The sequence below is a fragment of the Aotus nancymaae genome, unplaced genomic scaffold (assembly GCF_030222135.1).
Source record: "Aotus nancymaae isolate 86718 unplaced genomic scaffold, 86718_ANA_hifiasm-v0.15.2.pri h1tg000099l, whole genome shotgun sequence".
Taxonomy (NCBI): domain Eukaryota; kingdom Metazoa; phylum Chordata; class Mammalia; order Primates; family Aotidae; genus Aotus; species Aotus nancymaae.
The window spans coordinates 6,277,311-6,296,135 of NW_026988514.1; the positions used below are offsets into that span (position 1 = coordinate 6,277,311).

The following is an 18,825-nucleotide window of genomic DNA, read 5'->3' on the forward strand; positions in this document are numbered from 1 at the left end:
TCAGGCTGGTCTCAAACTCCTGACCTCAGGTGATCCACCTGCCTCGGCCTCCCAAAGTGCTGGGATTACAGGCATGAGCCACCACGCCCGGCCCTTTATTTCTTTGTCTTATCCAGCTAGGACTTCTAGTACTAGTATTTATCCAGCTAGGACTTCTAGTACTAGTATTTCTTTTCATTTAGGGTTCCTGATAATAAATTTTCTCAGCTTTTGTCTGAAAACTTATTTTACCTTGTTAATTTTGAGAAATGTTTAATTCTTTAGAAATGTTATGACTAGATTCATCAATTAATATTTTCCCACATTTGCTTTCTGTTTGCATTTTTTTTTTTTAGCTGATCCATTTGGGAGAGAGATATCATGACACTTTCCCTAAATACTTCATCTCACATGTATCTCCTAAGAATAAGGGCTGCCTTTTACATGATTATGATACAGTTACCACACTCATTTATGGTTGATACACATTATGTCATCTACATTCATATTTCCAAGGTCTTAATAATGTGCTTAATAGCATTTTATATTGTTTTTGATCTGGCATTCCATCAAAAACAATGCATTGCATTTAGTTGTAATGTTTTCATAGTCTCCTTTTATACAAAACTGTTTCTAAGCTTCATTTGGACATTCATGTAAAATATTTTTGAAGAATGTAAGTTACTTGTTCTGTAAAATATTCCTCAATTTGAAGATTTGGTTATTTCATTATGATTAGATGGAGGTCGAACATATTTGGTAGGAATACTACACAGATTATTTATTCTCAGTGCAACACATCAGAAGGCACATAATGTTAATTTGTGGTAGTTTATTTTTCTTTTTTTTTTTTAAAGAAAATTTGCAATTTTAGTGGGTATTTCCTCATTAGTCCAAGAGTAGTTTAATATATTTTGAAAATTTTCTGGTGGTAGAGGCTTTTTTTTTTTTTTTTTTTTTTGACTGAGTCTCACTCTGTCGCTCAGGCTGGAGTGCACTGGTGCAATCTCGGCTCGCTGCAACCTCCGCCTCCCGTGTTCAAGCAGTTCTCTTGTCTTCAGCCTGCTCAGTAGCAGCTGGGGTTACAGGCACATACCACTGCGCCTGGCTAATTTTTGTATTTATAGTAGAGATGGGGTTTCACCGTATTGATCAGGCTGATCTCAAACTCCTGACATCGCGATCCGTCCGCCTCAGCCTCCCAAAGTGCTGGAATTACAGGTGTGAGCCACTGTGCCTAGACGTTTTTTTCTTTTCTTCTTTTTAGAGGTGTGAGTCTCATTATGTTACCCAGGGTGGCCCTGAATTCCTGGGATCAAGGGATCCTCCCATGTTAGCCTCCCATGTAGCTGGGACCATGCGTGTACCACCGTGCTGGGCTTGATTTTTCATTGTTTTTAATTTTTAGTTTTATTGCATGGAACTCCGAGGATGTTGTTTGTATTTCTACTTTATAGCATTTTATTCTTTGGGATCTAATAGCACTTTTCATGGATATATACTCAGAAGATAGTTTATTCTTTATCATAAAGGTAAAAGTTTGCTAGATGGACCTTATTGATTATTTATTTTTTTGTCAACTTGATTTGTCTTAGAATGAGAACAGTAATAGGTAGAGGTCTATTATTCATAGGTTTTCGTGTATTTCTCCTTTTATTTCCCATACTTTTTGCTGTAAGAAGGTGGTGGTTGTGTAATTTGGTACATAAATATTAATAACTTATATTTTTACTGTGTTGCTAGTTACGAAAGTAATGAAATGTTTCAGTTGGGCTTGGTGGTTCATACCTGTAATCCCAGCATTTTGGGAGGCCAAGGAGGTTGGATGATGAGGTCAGGAGTTCAAGCCCACCCTGGCCAAGATGGTGAAACCCCATCTCTACTAAAAATACAAAAAAAATTTAGCTGAGCATGGTGGCAGGCACCTGTAATTCCAGTTTCTTGGGAGGCTGATGCAGATAATTGTCTGAACCCAGGAGGCAGAGGTTGCAGTGAGCCAAGATCGAGCCACTACACTCCAGCCTGGATGACAGAGCAAGACTCTGTCTCCAAAAAAAAAAGTAATGAAATGTTTCATCTCTATTGCATTCACTGACTTTCCCCTTGAATTTTCCTTGCCTGATATCAGGCCCATACCTTTTTTATTTTTTTATTTTTTATTTTTTCGAGCCTCTCCCCCTCCCCCAGGCCCATACCTACTGATACCTTTTTAGTTTCGTTTACTTGGTATACCTTTTCCTATGCCTCTATTTATTAACTTTTAAGTTATTTTGTTTTACCTATTTCCTTTATATACAGTATAGAGTTGGTTTTGTTTTGTGAGTCAGTTTGAAATATTTAAAAACAGGTAACTTAATCGCATTTATATTTATTGGTATGACTTCATATTTGGTCTTAAATGTCTTATTATTTTGTTATATTTACAGTTTCCTTCTCTGTGGTCTGCTTTCTTTTGTGTGTATCTGTATTTATGAATGTGTAAGTGTGTATTTAATATTCATCTTTTCTTTTTGAGACGAAGTCTTGCTCTGTCATCTAGGCTGGAGTGCAGTGACATGATCTTGGCTCACTGCAACCTCTGCTTCCTGGGTTCAAGTGATTATCTTGTCTCAGCCTCCAGAGTAGCTGAGACTTTCTTCTGCCTCAGCCTCCTGAGTAGCTGAGACTACAGGCACATGCCACCACGCCCGGCTAATTTTTTGTATTTTCAGTAGAGATTCGGTTTCACCGTGTTAGCCAGGATGGTCTCAATCTCTTGACCTTGTGATCTGCCCACCTCGGCTTCCCAAAATGCTGGGATTACAGGGGTGAACCACCATGCCTTGCCTCATTTTTTTTTTTTTTTTTTAATGCTAGAAACATTAGCCTTAACACTTACATGATGGCTTGCCTGGATATAAAATGCTTGGTTCTAATTTTGTTTTTCCTTGAGTTTGTTTAAAATGTTGCTCTGCTGTTGTTTTGCTGTTTATATTGCCATTGAGAAATCCAATTACCAATCTTTCTTTTCTCTGTAAATGATTTGATTTTTTTTTTTTTTTTTTTTTGGTCTGGAAAAAATGAGGATTTTTTTTTCTTTTAAATGTAATAGTTTTACTAGGATATATCTTGGAATTAATCTTCAGGGTCAGTTTTCACTGTGTTCTTGAGACTTTTTAACATAAAGATTCAAGTCTTCTTTTATTTCAGGATGATTTCTTATTATATGTTAATTTTTTAGTACTTTATTTGTTTTTGTTTTGTTTTATTTTTTGGAACTTATTTTTATCTTCTTCTTCTTTTCTTCTTCCTTCTTCTTCTTCCTGTTTTAGAGACAGGGTCTTATGGTGTTACCCAGGCTGGAGTGCCATGGCCTGAGTGCACTGCAGCCTCGAACTCCTGGGTTCAAGGGACCTTACCGCCTCAGCCTCCCAAAGTGCTAGGATTATAGGCATGAGACACCACACCTGCCCTTTTAGAACTTCTTTGTCTAATATATAACCACCTTCTCTCTTATCCTTTTAGATTCTTTATTTTATTTTTATTCTCTTAGCTGTTTTCATACCTTTCCTTAGTACTCTTTATGTTTTTATTTTATTTTATTTTTTGAGATGGAGTCTCAGTCTGTCAACAGGCTGTAGTACAGTAGTGCTATCTTAGCTCACTGCAACCTCCACCTCCTGGGTTCAAGCAATTCTTCTGTCTCAGCCTCTCGAGTAGCTGGGACTACGAGTATGCGCCACCACACCCAGCTAATTTTTGTATATTTAGTAGAGACAGGGGTTTCACCATGTTGGCCAGGATGGTCTTATCTCTTGACCTCATGATCCACCCATCTTTGCCTCCCAAAGTGCTGGGATTACAAACATGAGCCACCAAACCTGGCACTCAGTACACTTGCTTGCTTGCTTCCTTCCTTCCCTCTTTCCCTTTCCGTCCCTTTCCTTTCCTCTCCTTCCTTTCTTTCATTTCTTTCCTTCTTCCCTTTTCCTTTGCCTTTTCTTCCCTTTTTTAATCCTAGAGATGGAGTTTCCCTCTTGTCACCCAGGCTGGAGTACAATGGTGTGATTTTTGCACCGTTTCTTTCCTTTCTTCCCTTTTTCTTTTCTTTTTCTTTTTCTTTTCTTTTCTTTCTTTTCTTTCGAGGTAGAGTCTTGCTCTGTCTCCCAGGCTGGAGTGCAATGGTGCAATCTGAGCTCATTGCAACCTCTGCCTCCTGGGTTCAAGCGATTCTCCCGCTTCAGCCTCCTGAATACTGGGATTACAGGCACTTCCCATTGCACCCAGATAATTTTTATATTTTTTAGTAGAGATGAGGTTTCGCCATGTTGGCCAGCTGGTCTCGAACTCCTAACCTCAGGTGATCCACTTGCCTCGACCTCCCAAAGTGCTGGGATTACAGGCATGAGCCACCACACCTGGCCTCAGTACTTTTTATTAAATGTTCAGTAGAATTCTAGTCTCCTTTGGCCACCTTGTAATTTAGAAGAATTAGTAGAATTCTAGTCTCCCTTGGCCACCTTGTAATTTGGAGAATTTCTGAGATGCTTTTGTTTTCTGCAGAGTATTTCTGGGTTTGCTCAGCTGTCATTTCATATCTTCCTGTTTTTTTCATCCATTGTGCCTTGAGTTTTTGCATTTATGATTTGATAAGACTTTAAAAAATATCTGCAAATACTAACTTAAAGCTGTTTAAGTTGGGGTATTGTGATGTTTTCTTTTGTTTCATTGTTTTAGGGAGAATTTTCATTAGCTAAAATGTTCTGATTCTCATTTTCTGTTTTATTTTTATAGTAGCTTTACATGGATTTTTCTATTTCTTCTATTTATTTTCTGATTGTATTTTCCATGATTTTCTTTGCTAAGATAAGTATTAACAGTTATGTATTAATACACAGAAGCAAGGATTTTGATAGGGAAGTAAGTTTCTTATTTCAAGAGCACCCTCTTACTTTGTGTAGTGAAATGCAGTTTTTTTCAATCAGTGGCACTCTTTTTTATTTGTTATTTTAAAAATTATTTTTATTTTTTGAGATGGGGTCTTGCTCTGTCACACAGGCTGGAGTGTAGTGGTGTGACCTTGACTCACTACAACCTCTGTCTCCCGAGCTCAAGCAATCCTCCCACCTCAGCCTCCCAAGTAGCTGGGACCACAGGCTTCTGCCACCATGCCCAGCTAATTTTTTTTTGTATTTTTGGTAGGAATGGGTTTTTGCCTGTTGCCAATGCTGGTCTTGAGCTCCTGAGCTCAAGCGATCCTCCCACCTTGGCCTCCCAAAGTGCTGGGATTGTAGGCGTAAGCCACCACGCCTGACCCGAATCAATGAAACTCTTATTGGAGGGCAGTGTCAGTATGTTTTCTGATTTGTGCTTCACTTTTGTTTTCACAGGACCCTTACTTTCCCTTACTTGCTTCTTTGTTTGATTTTATTATCAAGGTCTCAATGGGTACCTTTTTTTTTTTTCAATTTACCCCTTCTCCCTCCAAAAGTGATGCCTTCTTGAAGCTACCTCATTTATATTGAGCAACTTTAAGGCTGGGTGCGGTGGCTCACGCTTATAATCCCAGAACGGATCGCTTGAACTCAGGAGTTTGAGACCAGCCTGTCAACATAGGGAGACCTCATCTCTATAAAAAATACAAAAATTAGCTGGGCACGATGATATGTGTCTGTAGTCCCAACTACTTGGAGGATTAATTGAGCCTGGGAGAGTGAGGCTGCAATGAGCCATTATTGTAACACTGTACTTTAGCCTGGGTAACAGAGTCAGACCCTGTCTCAAAAAAAATACACATTAAAAAAAAAAAGTAACTTCCTTTTAATTTCCCAGTAGCCTGTGTTTGATATCCCATATCTTAGACCTATTTTTAGTATCTTCATAGTCAAGTGGGATTTTGTCTTTTGTGGATTTTTCTTTGTTCCACCAGCAAACCTCTCTCTTTTTTTCCTTTTTTTTTTCTTGTTGAAGCTCTGTACTCTTGCCTATCTATTACCACAGGCATTGAGCTCAGATGAGTTCCTTGAATTGTGGGATATTTTGAAGTTCATTTTATATGTCTCCCAGTTTTTCTGAGGCATGGGTTATGAGTGATTTTATTTGTGTATGTTATTGATCTATGTAGTTTTTCTGGAGCATGGAGAAATTCAGTTTTAGGCAGCTGTCATTAATCTCTACAGCCCAGAAATCATATCCTTCACTTTTGAAGAATTTTTTGCTGGATAAAGAATTGCAGATTGGGCTGGGAGCGGTGGCTCATGCCTGTAATTCCAGCACTTGGGGAGGCTGAGGTGGGTAGATGACCTGAGGTCAGGAGTTCAAGACCAGCCTGGCCAACATGGTGAAACCCCGATTCTACTAAAAATGTAAAAATTAACCAGGCATGGTGGCAGGTGACTGTAATCCCAGCTACTTGGGAGGCTGAGGCAGGAGAATTGCTTGAACCCAGGATGTTGGAATGAGCTGAGATTGCACCATTGCACTACAGCCTGAGTGACAAGAACAAAACTCCATCTCTAGGATAAAAGCATCTATAGGAGCGAGCTCATCTTTCCAAGGTTCTTCCTTCTTAGCTCCTCTAATTTTCCTAGCCTTAGTTGGTATCCACTGAATTATCCAGCTTTTCTTATATTTTCATATATTTGATATTTTATGTAAGTGGGAGCATTGGTATGTCATAAGATATTCCATCCCATCCTCATGCCTGCTTGCTACCATTTGTGCTTATTTTTAAGAGCTAAGATTTCTTATGTTTAGTTCTCAACTTTATTTATAAGATCTTGAATTTTTATGGTACTTTTATTAAAATCTACTGTGCCAGAGGGCCCAAGACCACCCCAGGTGTGATGGTTTGCTAGGAAGATTCACAGGACTATAGTATGTTTTATATAGTTATACTTATTGCTAAGATTTATTACGGCAAAAAGATACAAAGCAAAATCAGCAAAGGTAAAAGGTACATGGAGCCACATCCAGAGGAAACCAGGTACAAGCTTCCTAGAGTCCTCTTTCAGTGGAGTCTCATGGGACATGCTTATTCCTCTGTCAATGAGTTGTGACAACACATGGAAATGTTGTTTACCAGAGAGGCTCATTAGAGACTCTGTGCCCAGGGATTTTACTGGGCCATTCATGTAGGGATCCTCTGTCTGGCATTTACAGTTCGGACTCCCAGAAGGAAAGCAGGTCTTCAGCATAAACTGTATTGTTGCATAAACAGTTTGGCACAATGAGCCACTCTTATCAGTTAGGTTCATGGGAACCCTCCTGAACCTCCTCAAACAGACGTTCCCAGAAGGCAGCCAAAGGCCAACCTTGCCAGCAAGTTTTTTCAAGTATAGCCGTTTAGGCCTGTTAACCCCCCCTTTTTTTTTTTTTTTTTTTTCTGATAACTTTTTTTCTGTATATCAGTCCAGTGAAACATTTATTCAGAATACTAGGAAAAATTGTTGGGGACCTAAAATAGGTCAGCAATGTCATATCTAATATAATCAGCTCATTTTTTTTCTTAGTAAAACTCTGAGAAACAGTATTTTGGAAAATAAAACAAAATTATTTTTCTTTACTATTCCCAGAAAAGTGTACTCAGTGGGGGAAAATAGCATCTTCTCAATCATAATCTTAATATTTTATTCTTTTTAAACATTTTAAGTTGAGATAGTAAAATGCCAATATGTTATGGTAAGTAACATTTTCTTCCTTCACTAATTTTTGTTAATGGGCAGAGAAAATGACTATGTAAAGAAATTGTATATTCATTCTTTTCTTTTAGCCTAAGAAAGCTGTCAAGGTAAAACCTCACCCACCTATAGCTCCTCGACTTTCTAGTGGTTCCACTGCACCATCTCGCCACCGATTGTTAAGAGTTCTCCCTAACATTGGGCAATCCTGTTTACCTTCTCTTGGGAACACGTATCTGCCCGAAACATCCAGGAATGCAATTTCAAGTTTGGTAACTCAACTCCCTGCTGAGAGACCCATATCTTCTATCACTGGTGAATTTCTTAGGGAAGATAATAACTGGAAGAATAACACACTGTCTCACTCCAGTAGCAGCGTCAATCTACCTCCTCAGATACCCCACTTGGAGTTGAGAAATGACGAAGAGCTTGGTGACTCTGTTCTCCATCTTGGATCATCCCTGCCTAGGCAGACAAAACACTTTTTAGGAAACTTGCCATCTAGTAATGAGGAGGACACTGTTTTACTTCCACCTACAGAAGAATGTGTAACTGAAGAATCACTTCTACCTGAAATAGGCTCACTGGCTTCATTTGCAGAAGGAAATGCTGATGAACAGAACAGTGGCTTAGGAGGTGCGTGCAATGTGAATCCGGAGTTGTTATTCACTAATGTTGACAAAGGGTTGAAAGCTCCAGAGCAGCCTCTCAAGCATGTTGCAAGAGTGCTGAATGGGGAATCTGTAGAGGCTTCAGTTCTTAACTACCAGGAATTAAGTCCTCACAAGAACAGACTCTTGTCACCTCTTCGCTGTTCTGCACCAAGGTCGCTACATAATTCTCTGGTGAAACCACAGAGACAGTCAAAATGTTTTGAGTCTGGGAAACTACAGTCTTCTTCTAAAAATGTGTTCCAGTCACTGGATGTTCGAAACATAACTGATTCTTCTTTCTCTAGGACTACTCGCTTTCGAGGTGTTAAAGTTGATTCACCTGGGAAAAGATCTGAGGTTATTTCCAAAATTGAGCCTCGGGATATCACAGAAATGGCTAACAAGGATTCCAAAGAGCCTGTTGGTTGTGTAAATAGTATCAGTTTTCTTGCTTCACTGGCCCAAAGCACAAGCAGAGATAGTTTACAGAGCACACGTGGAGCAGGCAGGCTTCGGACCCCTGGAATTGGGCTGTCTACAAACCTCCAGCATTTTCAGGAAGAAAACCTTAGGAAAAGTTCTCCCCAGTTAGAACATACAGAATTTTTTTTCGTAAGTATTTTCCTTTCAACATGCTCTAATAGTTATCCTTGTAGTGATCCAACATATTTAAAGTTTAGTTTCTGTTTACATAAATAAGGAAGGCTAAGATTTGATTGTTTTCATAAGTTTATCTGAAAATGTTTATTTAGTTTGTAGAAAGTCTTCTTGATGGTTGAATTTTGAATGCTGGTTTAGTCCTGAACTGAGAACAGTAATTTGAAAATAAGTTCATGTAAACAGTTTATCAGATATGTATGTATGTATATGTTGCTTAGGTTGGCCTCAAACTCCTGGGCTCAAGCAATCCTCCTGCCTCAGTCTCCTGAGTAGTTGGGAATATAGGTACATGTCAATGCACCTAGCAATATGTACTTTTAAATGCTAAATATTTTTAATGTTTTTTCCATCCCAAGTAAGAACTTTTCATTTGAGTCAGAAAATTTTACTTTCTCTTTCTCTCTCGCTTTTTTTGTGTGTGTGTGAGCCAGGGTTTCATTTTGTCACCCAGGCTGGAGTGCAGTGGCACAGTCATGGCTCACTGCAGCCTTGACCTCGAAGGCTCAAGCAATCCTCCCACCTCAGCCTCCCCAGTAGCTGGGACTACAGATACATGTCACCATGCCTGGCTAACTTTTGTATTCTTTGTAGAGATGAGGTTTCACCATGTTGCCCAGGTTATTCTCAAACTCCTGGAGCACAGTGGCGCAATCACAGCTCACTGCAGCTCGATGTCCCAGGCTCAGGTGATCCTCTCATCACAGCCTCCCAAAGTGCTGGGATTACAGGCATGAGTCACTATGCCCAGCAAATTTTACCCTCTTTTTTTTTTTTGAGACGGAGTTTCGCTCTTGTTACCCAGGCTGGAGTGCAATGGCGCGATCTCAGCTCACCGCAACCTCCGCCACCTGGGTTCAGGCAATTCTCCTGCCTCAGCCTCCTGAGTAGCTGGGATTACAGGCACACGCCACCATGCCCAGCTAATTTTTGTATTTTTAGTAGAGACGGGGTTTCACCATGTTGACCAGGATGGTCTCGATCTCTTGACCTCGTGATCCACCTGCCTCGGCCTCCCAAAGTACCCTCTTAAATAATAAGCACAATATTGCTAGATGTGGAATCAGGTTCTGAATTAATGTAATTAAACAAAAATTGTATTAAATAATTTAAAATGAAAGTCCAACAGCATCTTAGTGTTAAGTTACAAGTATTTCATGTTTGTTGATCATTTCTATTCTTCGTTGACTCACCTCTGTAGATGTTTTGTGTTTTAATTGTAGTCTACCCATGGTATTGGAATGAATGGAAATAATGCAGCAGCAGGGAAAAAAGTAGGTAAGCTACAGATAATTTTGAAAACAATATAAGGCTGATAATTACGTAATTATGCATCCAGTTGAATTTTCCAAGAGAAACGGGAAGAACATTCTCTGTGTTATGTACAGAGTAAATTCTCTCCCTAAAGGTTTTTCCAATTAAGAAAATAATTATGAGAACTGACTGTAGGATACATACAAAGAATAAAACAAAATTGAAATTGGGATCTCTTACCTTGGAAGAGGTATTATCTGTGTCAAAAAAGCCAAGATTATTGAAGAATGAACACATAGTTCTCAACTACCTTAGTTGCTGGCCACCATAGAGCCATGTGGGTTTTGAAGAATTACCCTAGAAAGATATCTTTTGGCATCATGGTCGAACATCAGAGGTGGTGGTAAGAATCTCTTTTTGATGCACTGGTCATTTCTGAATAAAAGAAAGGGACAGTCTCTAGGGCCAGCCCTTTCCAAGGCAATAGTAGTGGAATTGACTATAATATAACATTAGCACTTCTTTCTGCCAATACAGTAGTAACACATTAAAAATGTGTTGTCTTGGCCAGTCTTGTCTTGTCTTTTTTCTTTTTTTTTCTTTTTTGAGACAGAGTCTCACTCTGTCACCAGGCTAGAGTGCAGTGTCGCTCTCTTCTGCTCACTGCAACCTCTGCCTCCCGGGTTCAAGCGATTCTTCTGCCTTAGCCTCCCAAGTAGCTGGGACTACAAGTGTGTGCCACCATGCCCAGATAATTTTTGTATTTTCAGTAGAGACGGGGTTTCACCACGTTGGCCAGGATGGTCTTGATCCCTTGACCTCCTGATCTGCCCGTCTCAGCCTCCCAAAGTGCTGGGATTGCACGTATGAACCACTGCACCTGGCCTGGCCAGTCATTATTTTCAAGGAGGAAGGAAGCCATATTTTTAAATGTTTTAATACCCAGACTATGGATAGGAAACTCATTACCAAAGATGTGCCACCTTTGTAGCCCCAAGGTTTTAAAACAAACTTTATTTGTTATGGTTGTCATGTGAGTTTTATGTTTTTATGGAAGACATTTAGGGTTTGTTTTTCATTCCTATGTAAGGCCCAAGGTTATAAAGTCGTAATCTATTTGCGTATTTTTTCAATTCTTTCGTATTATGGTAAAATAAACAATATAAATTTTACTGTCATAACCATTTTTAAGTATAAAGTTCAGTGATTTTCACATTTTTGGGCATCGATCACCACCATCCTTTTCCAGATTACTTTTCACGTTACAAAACTGAAACACTTTTTCCCCTCCCACCAGCCTCGCAACCACCATTTCATTTCCTAACTCCACAGTTTTTTAAGTACTCTTACCTTATGGAAGTGGAATCATACAGTATTTGTCTTTTTACGACTGGCTTATTTCACTTATCAGAATATCCTCAAGGTTTATCAATGTAGTAGCATATGTCAAAATTTTTCCTTTCTGGGGATGATATTATATTGTGCATGTGTGTACATGTGCACACATACACACACGCTATATATACCCGTACACACACCACCACATTTTGCTTATCCATTCATCCATTAATAGACAGTTGTATTGCTTCCATGTTTTAGCTATTGTGAATAATGATGCTGGGAACATGGGTATACAGATATGTCTTTGAGACACTACTTTCATTTCTTCAGAGTATATACCCAGAAATGAAATTGCTGGATCAGAAGCTATTTCTAATTTTAATTTTTTGAGGAACCATCATATTATTTTACACAATTGCTATATTATGTTACATTCTCATCAACAGTGCGAAAGAATTCCAGTTTCTCCACATCCTTGGCAACACTTGTTATTTTCCTATTTTTTTGCTAGTAGCCATCCTAATGGATGTGAGGTGATGTCACTGTGGTTTTGATTTGTATATCTGTGATGATTAGTGCTACTGATTATTGATTTCCTAATTAGTGAAGTTGATTTCCTGATGAGTATTTTCATGTGCTTATTGGCCATTTGTAGATCTTCCTTGGAGAAATGTCTTTTCATGTTTTTTACCCAGTTTTGAATTAGGTTTTGTTGTTGTTGTTGTTGAGTTTTAGTAGTTTTTTATATATTCTAGATATCAATCCCTTATCATATAAATGGTTTGCTAAATTTTCTCTTATTCTGTGAGTTGCCTTTTTACTCTGTTGATACTATCTTTTGATGCACACAAGTTCTTAACTTTTAGGAAATCTAGTTTGTCTATTTTCTCCTTTTGTTACCTGTGCCTTTGGTATCATATCCAAGAAATCACAACCAAATCCAACATCATGAAGCTTTTCCCCTATCTTTTTTCCTAGAAGTTTTATAGTTTTAGGTCTTATGTTTAGGTCTTTGATCCATTTTGAGTTAATTTTTGTATAGAACATAAGGTAAGAGATCCACCCTTTTGCATGTAAACATCCCATTTTCTTACCTTTTGTTGAAACACTGTCCTTCCTCACTGAATGGTCTTGGCTCCTGTGTTGAAAGTCATTTGATCATGTATTCAAGGGTTTGTTTATGGGCTCTCTACTCATTGGTCTACATATCTGTTTTATGCCAGTATCACATTGTTTTGTTTACTGTAATTTATTGACTTTTAATATTATAGCTGTTGTTTTTCCTTGACAAATAACTCTGTCCTGCCCTAAGGCACAGCTAATCTTCTTGGAAATTTGCATTGCCCCCATCCCTACTCACTCAGCTCTAGTTTAGTCTTCAGTGTTGCTTGGTGTCTCACTGCTCTTCTGAAACTGCTATTGCTGTGGTCACTGAAGATCTCCATAATTTCAAATCCAGTGGATGCCTCCGTATCTTTTATCTTACTTGATTTTTGTATCCCTCATTCTTGAAATATTTTTCTTTTTTTTTTAAATTCTAGGCTATCACATTTTTTACAAATTTTTTCCTTTCTTTTAATCTTTCTTTTTTAAACCTCAGTTTTTTTTTTTTTTAACCAGCCCTCTGCTGGTCCCCAGATATGTGTTCTTTTTGTTTGATTTCATTTAGGTTTGAAGTATCAGCTGCTAGCCTCAGTAGAGATGTGTAACTTGCTGCCATTTTTTCTCACCATAATAACTATCATTCTGAATTATCTAGAAGAGTCTATATATATTTTAATGTAAGTTTCATTTAATTGAGTTCCTAGAGTCCTCCCTTGGTCCTCTGTTCTTTTCACTATAAGGTCTCCCTTGGAAACTGTATCCATTCTTATAGTTTTAGCCATTGATTTTAGTCAGATGACTACCAACCTTGCATCTGGAACACTAATTTATTACTTTTTTGCTGCTTTTCTGTTGGGTCAGTTTTTGTAGATCCTGTTAAGTGTTAGATCAAATATGAGACCAGGAAATGGCAAACAAGTGAATTATCTCAAGTGTCTTTCATCTTGTTCTGAAAAGTAACTCTTCACATCAACATGATTTTATGGATTTTTTCTTTATTCATGTGTTCAGTACACATGTGAGAGGCGGCTTCAGAGAGGAGTTGATAATTGAGGATGTCTTACAGGATAAGTCAAATTCTACTGGGTTGACAATGTAGAGAGTTTATTTTAGAAGAGACTTCAGATGTGGATGGACTTGGTACATCCTTCAGGGTGAGTACGATTTGGTGAAATTACAGTGTCTCCAGATAGTTAGAAAGGCATTGTATTGGCATAATAATACCTTAAATGCCAGTCCAAGGAATTTATATTTTTCTTATTTATAGTAGGGAAACAATATGCTTAGCAATGGTTTCTAGCACACAGTAGTTGACTAATAGATAGTTTCTCTGAGTGGTAGAAGGATGTATGGAAGCTGCTCTCATCGAGGACTGCACTTATAATTTTGTGTGCTGCCTCATTACTGTCACTAATGTGTACTCGGTCTCTACACATTCACAAGAGTTTTTGGTGTTTTTGTTTTTTTTGAGACGTAGTCTTGCTTTGTTGCCTGACCAGGCTGGAGTGCAATGGCACGATCTCAGCTCACTGCAACCTTCTCCTTCTGGGTTCCAGTGATTCTCCTGCCTCAGCCTCCCGAGTAGCTGGGACTACAGGCGTCTGCTACCATGCCAGCTAATTTTTGTATTTTTAGTAGAGGTGGGGTTTCACCATGGTGGCCTGCCTGGTCTCGAACTCCTGACCTTAAGTGGTCCGCCCGCCTCAGCCTCCCAGGGTCCTAGGATTATAGGCATGAGCCACTGTGCTCAGCCTCACAAGAGTTCTTGAATGCAAAAGTGTGGAGAATATTGAGTTAAGCATCTCCAAAGGAAAGAAAAAGATGAAAATGTGACTGTAGTGAATTAAATTATCATCAGAGATTCTTCCACCATTGTTTAAGGAAGAATATCTTAAGCCTAAATTTTAAAGATAGTTTTGAGTAGATTAACTTCCATTGGACATCCTGTAACATATGCCTTTTTTTGGTGTCCTGTGCAACTGCAAGTAAATATCTTTTTAAAAATATTTTAAGGGCTGGGCACTATGGCTCATGCCTGTAATCCTAGCGCTTTGGGAGGCCGAGGTGGGTGGATCACCTGAGGTCAGGAGTTCAAGACCAGCCTGGCCATCATGGTGAAACCCCATCTTTAAAAAAATAAAAAATAATACTTTAGGTAGTGGAATTACCCCATCACCTTTGTGAGATGTTCTTGGTAACTCCAAGTGTACTTGAGAAAGAAAACTTTATTAACTGAGTTAGTACCCAGGTACCATTAAGAGTCACTCAGTTGTTTCAAATTTTGTTTCTAGTTTTGGCAAGATCTGAGAGTGTATTTTAGACTGGTAATAAAGAAGACTTAATTTTGCTGGACTTGCGTACAAATTACCTAATCTCTGTTGTGACAAAAGACAGAAAACTAATTAATTGTAAATCCAATTTTTTGAACCCCGTAAGGATTTTTAGGCTTTTAGCTGCCAAATAAATAACAAGCGTAGGCCTCCCAAATCTTTTTCAGTGGTGGAGAAAAGGTGCCAGCACCATTGACACTACCGTTTTTACCCCACTCCTTTCACCTGTTCTTGCATTCTTTCTTTGCCTTTTGCTTCTTAACCTTTGAGTGACATCAAGCACTGTGTACTTGCACTGTCACTGTATCAACTATGGGCAGTAACTTTGAGCCACTCTGCTTATGACTGGGGTTTGTTGACATTTTGATCAGTTCTAAAAGACATTAAGAAATTGATTTAATTCTTTCTTATATAATAACAGATATGCTCTTATTTTTAAGGTAAAAATTCAAGTTGTTACAGTAGTACAGAATTCAGTATTTTTAGAAAACTAGTAGTACTGTGAAATTGAGCTGTGTACTGTGTTAGTCACTACTATTAATATGACATTTTATATAATTATAACATGCTTAAAACTTTCAGAGTGCTTTTTACATATATGGACTAGTTGACCTTGAAGTGCTTATTTAACCTCGAGAGAAAAATGCATGTTCTACTATCTTAAAAATAACTTGAAGTTTTGAAAGAATAAGTGACTTGCTCATGATTTGATGAACTTACTTTCTGTGGTATAATTGGACTAAAAAGCATGTTTTATGATACTCTGGTACTCCTTTTTGAGAGTGAACAAACAGAATGTTTGTGTTGCAGTCATCTTCTCAGCAGTTTCATCAAATATGATTTTGAAACAGACATTTTTCTTTATTCTCTGTCAAAATTTGGTGCACTTTATATGCACTGATTACCATTAGAAATAATCAGAAAAGTGGTGTGGATAAAAGGTTCTAAAAAGTAAGTGCTAATCAGTAGAAACCTACCACATCTTTAAAAAAAAATAGTTCTACTGCAACTTGACATGTAGACTTTCTAAGTAATATTAGATATAAAAATAGCATAAATTAATTTTTATGGCATAGATATTTACTTTGATAGGACTGTGTTTTGTGTTTTGCTTAATAGTATTTCATGTTTAGGATTTTATGCCTGTGTTAATCAAGGTGTCCTTTCTCTAAATAGGAGAATGTACTACTTATCACCTCCCACCTGTGAAAGCCCCACCTCACACAAAGAAGAAAACAACAAATCATTGTTTTCTTTGTGGAAAGAAAACAGGACTGGCTGCTAGCTACGAATGCAGGCAGGTTGGCCAGCTGGAGAGGCTGAGATGCTTTCTCTGTGGTAACCCAGCTTGGGGATTATGCAAAATAAAATATTAAAATTGCCTATTGATAACATCATTAAGATGATGTTAAAATAGCTATCTTCAGTTTAACTAATCGGCTGAAGTAAAGAACAAGTAGATAGCTCATGGGTTTCCAAAAGATAAAAACAGTTCCTTCCTTGTTCTTTAAATTAGGGGGTTTAAACCAATCTGAGAGTGTACCTTTTTTGTGTTATGATGAGCCTGCTTGGGTTTTGTTTGAATGGCACCCTGGAAGAGCCTCTCCCTGAATATCTTTTAAAAATTTAACAAAAAGAAATTAGAAGTCAATATAAAATAGATGAACAGTATATTTCTAAAAAAGTATGAAATTTTTTCTTACTATAATTATTTATTTCATTAGAATTGATTGATATTCTTTAGGATAATATATCATATTATCTTGGATGTCTGCCCTTAGATTGAGGCCAGGCTTAAAAATAACTGCTGCTGTGGCTTTTTTCTTTTTTTTTAAAAGACAAGGTCTCACTTTGTCATTTAGGCTGGAGTGCAGTAGTGCAATCATAGCTCACTGCAACCTTGATGTCTTGAGCTCAAGTGATCCTCCTGCCTCAGCCTCCCTAATAGCTAGGACTATAGGCATGTGCCACCACGCCTGGTTAATTTTAAAATTTTTTTGTAGAGACAGATCTCACTATATTGCCTAGGCTGGTCTCAAGCTCCTGGCCTCAACTGATCTACTCACCTTGGCCTCCCAAAATGCTAGAATTTCAGGTGTGAGCTGCCACCACACCCAGCCCAATCACTGCTTTTCAGAGTATATTCTGTTCAAATGAAAACAGCTTGTTACTAGAAATATTTTTTAAGAATCATTTCATGACATAGATTTTACTATTTTAATTTTCTTATTAGACTGAATTTCTCAGAAATTCAGAATTCTTTCAGGTTTACTAGGTATAATAAAAATCATAGTATCAGCTTTTTGCAGTTTTGCTGCTGATAAGAGTTCTATACCCTGTTTCATTCTATAATGGCTTCTTTAGCATAAATTGTCATATTCATAGACAATTTGTTCTTTTTAGGGGTATTTATGCTTGTTTACCAATGGAAGGGAAATGTAAGCACTGAGATTTCTAAAAAGAACCAAGGGCCCTGTTGGAATACCTGAAGTCAAGCTCCCAGAGAGATGAGCCTTTCATAGAAATACGACTATTCACGTAAACTTTTTTTGTGCTTTAGATGTGGAAACAACTTCTGTGCATCTCATCGTTATGCAGAAACTCATGGCTGTACCTATGATTACAAGAGTGCAGGGAGGAGATACTTGCAGAAGGCAAATCCTGTGGTTAATGCACCAAAACTTCCAAAAATCTAACTCTTCCTCTGCACCTTACTGTTCTGCTCGGGAATCGTATTATAATGACAGAAGAAATATTGTTTAGACTGCATTATTTTTGTTCAACACCAAAAGATTTGCCAAATAACAAAAACATACAATGCATACTGTTGGAGAAAAAGAATACTACTGTATTTTACACCTTTATTTCTTGGAGAAACAAAAGTTTTCAAAGCAGTTTTAAAAACTTTACACTGGATGATTTAGCTTTGTTATTGCATGTCTTGTGTTAAGTGTTTTATATCTGATATTGCAGTTTTAATAGTTTAATAGACAAATCTTCAAAAGATGTGCTTAGGAAATTAAATATTTTCTAAATAACCAGCCTTCCACGTTGTACAGAATGAACAGTCATGTAATGAATGGCTCTACTCAAATTGACCATATGGTTTTTTTCTTTATCTTTCTTTTCTTCTCCTTCTTCTTCTTTTTTTTTTTTTTCAGAGGTGGGATGAGTGGAGATTTTTTAAAAATCCCATGTATGAAAGTTTACTGGGTTTACTAGCAAGTTCCTTTTTACCTCAAGCTACTTCTTATAAAAAAAGAACATTTTTCCAGTGTGGTTTTTAACAGATATATATTTCTTCCACATTCAGATTGGCATTCAGACATGTATCCACTCTATAAAATACATCATGTTCATGATAGTGTATATTTTACTACTTTTTGAATGTTAATTTTAAAACAGAAGATGTCCCACATGCCATTAAATATAGAAGCCAACTTTTTACCTTTTGAAAATGGCTACATTTAAAACAAAATCTCACAGCCTGGTTTCTCTTATTTGTTGAGTGCTATTACCAGGAAAAATTCAAATAAATATTCAATTTCATTATGAGTTTTATTATTTATTTATAATAATTTTTCTTTTATAAATACTTTGTCTTTTATAAAACAATTTAATTAAATGAGTGATTTATTTTACATGAAAAAAATAACTCTCAGTATAAAAGTATTCTTTTAGGGGATTAAGGACCCTGTTTCCCCAGGTGTAACCAGAAACCATTAAGGCATCTGAGAGGCCACTTGCTGTACAGAAGCTCAGTTGAGACTGATGCTGAACCCTGGTAAACAACTAGCACCCAACCCAGGTAGACTCTGCAGCTCTGGGGTAGCAGACTCTGCTAAGGGT

General features: G+C 37.6%; 1 protein-coding gene across 1 annotated transcript in view; it reads left to right on the plus strand.

Annotated features, from left to right (window-relative positions):
- The window catches only part of ZFAND4 (zinc finger AN1-type containing 4), a 64,775-nt gene extending 46,267 nt beyond the window's left edge, over window positions 1-18,508 (plus strand). Inside the window, exons 7-10 of the mRNA XM_012439268.2 lie at window positions 7,730-8,902; window positions 10,171-10,225; window positions 16,153-16,273; window positions 17,537-18,508. Coding sequence (XP_012294691.1) covers window positions 7,730-8,902; window positions 10,171-10,225; window positions 16,153-16,273; window positions 17,537-17,672 — 1,485 coding nt within the window. The 3' untranslated portion in view covers window positions 17,673-18,508. The remainder of the gene's footprint in view (window positions 1-7,729; window positions 8,903-10,170; window positions 10,226-16,152; window positions 16,274-17,536) is intronic.
- The last annotated feature ends 317 nt before the right edge of the window (window positions 18,509-18,825 follow it).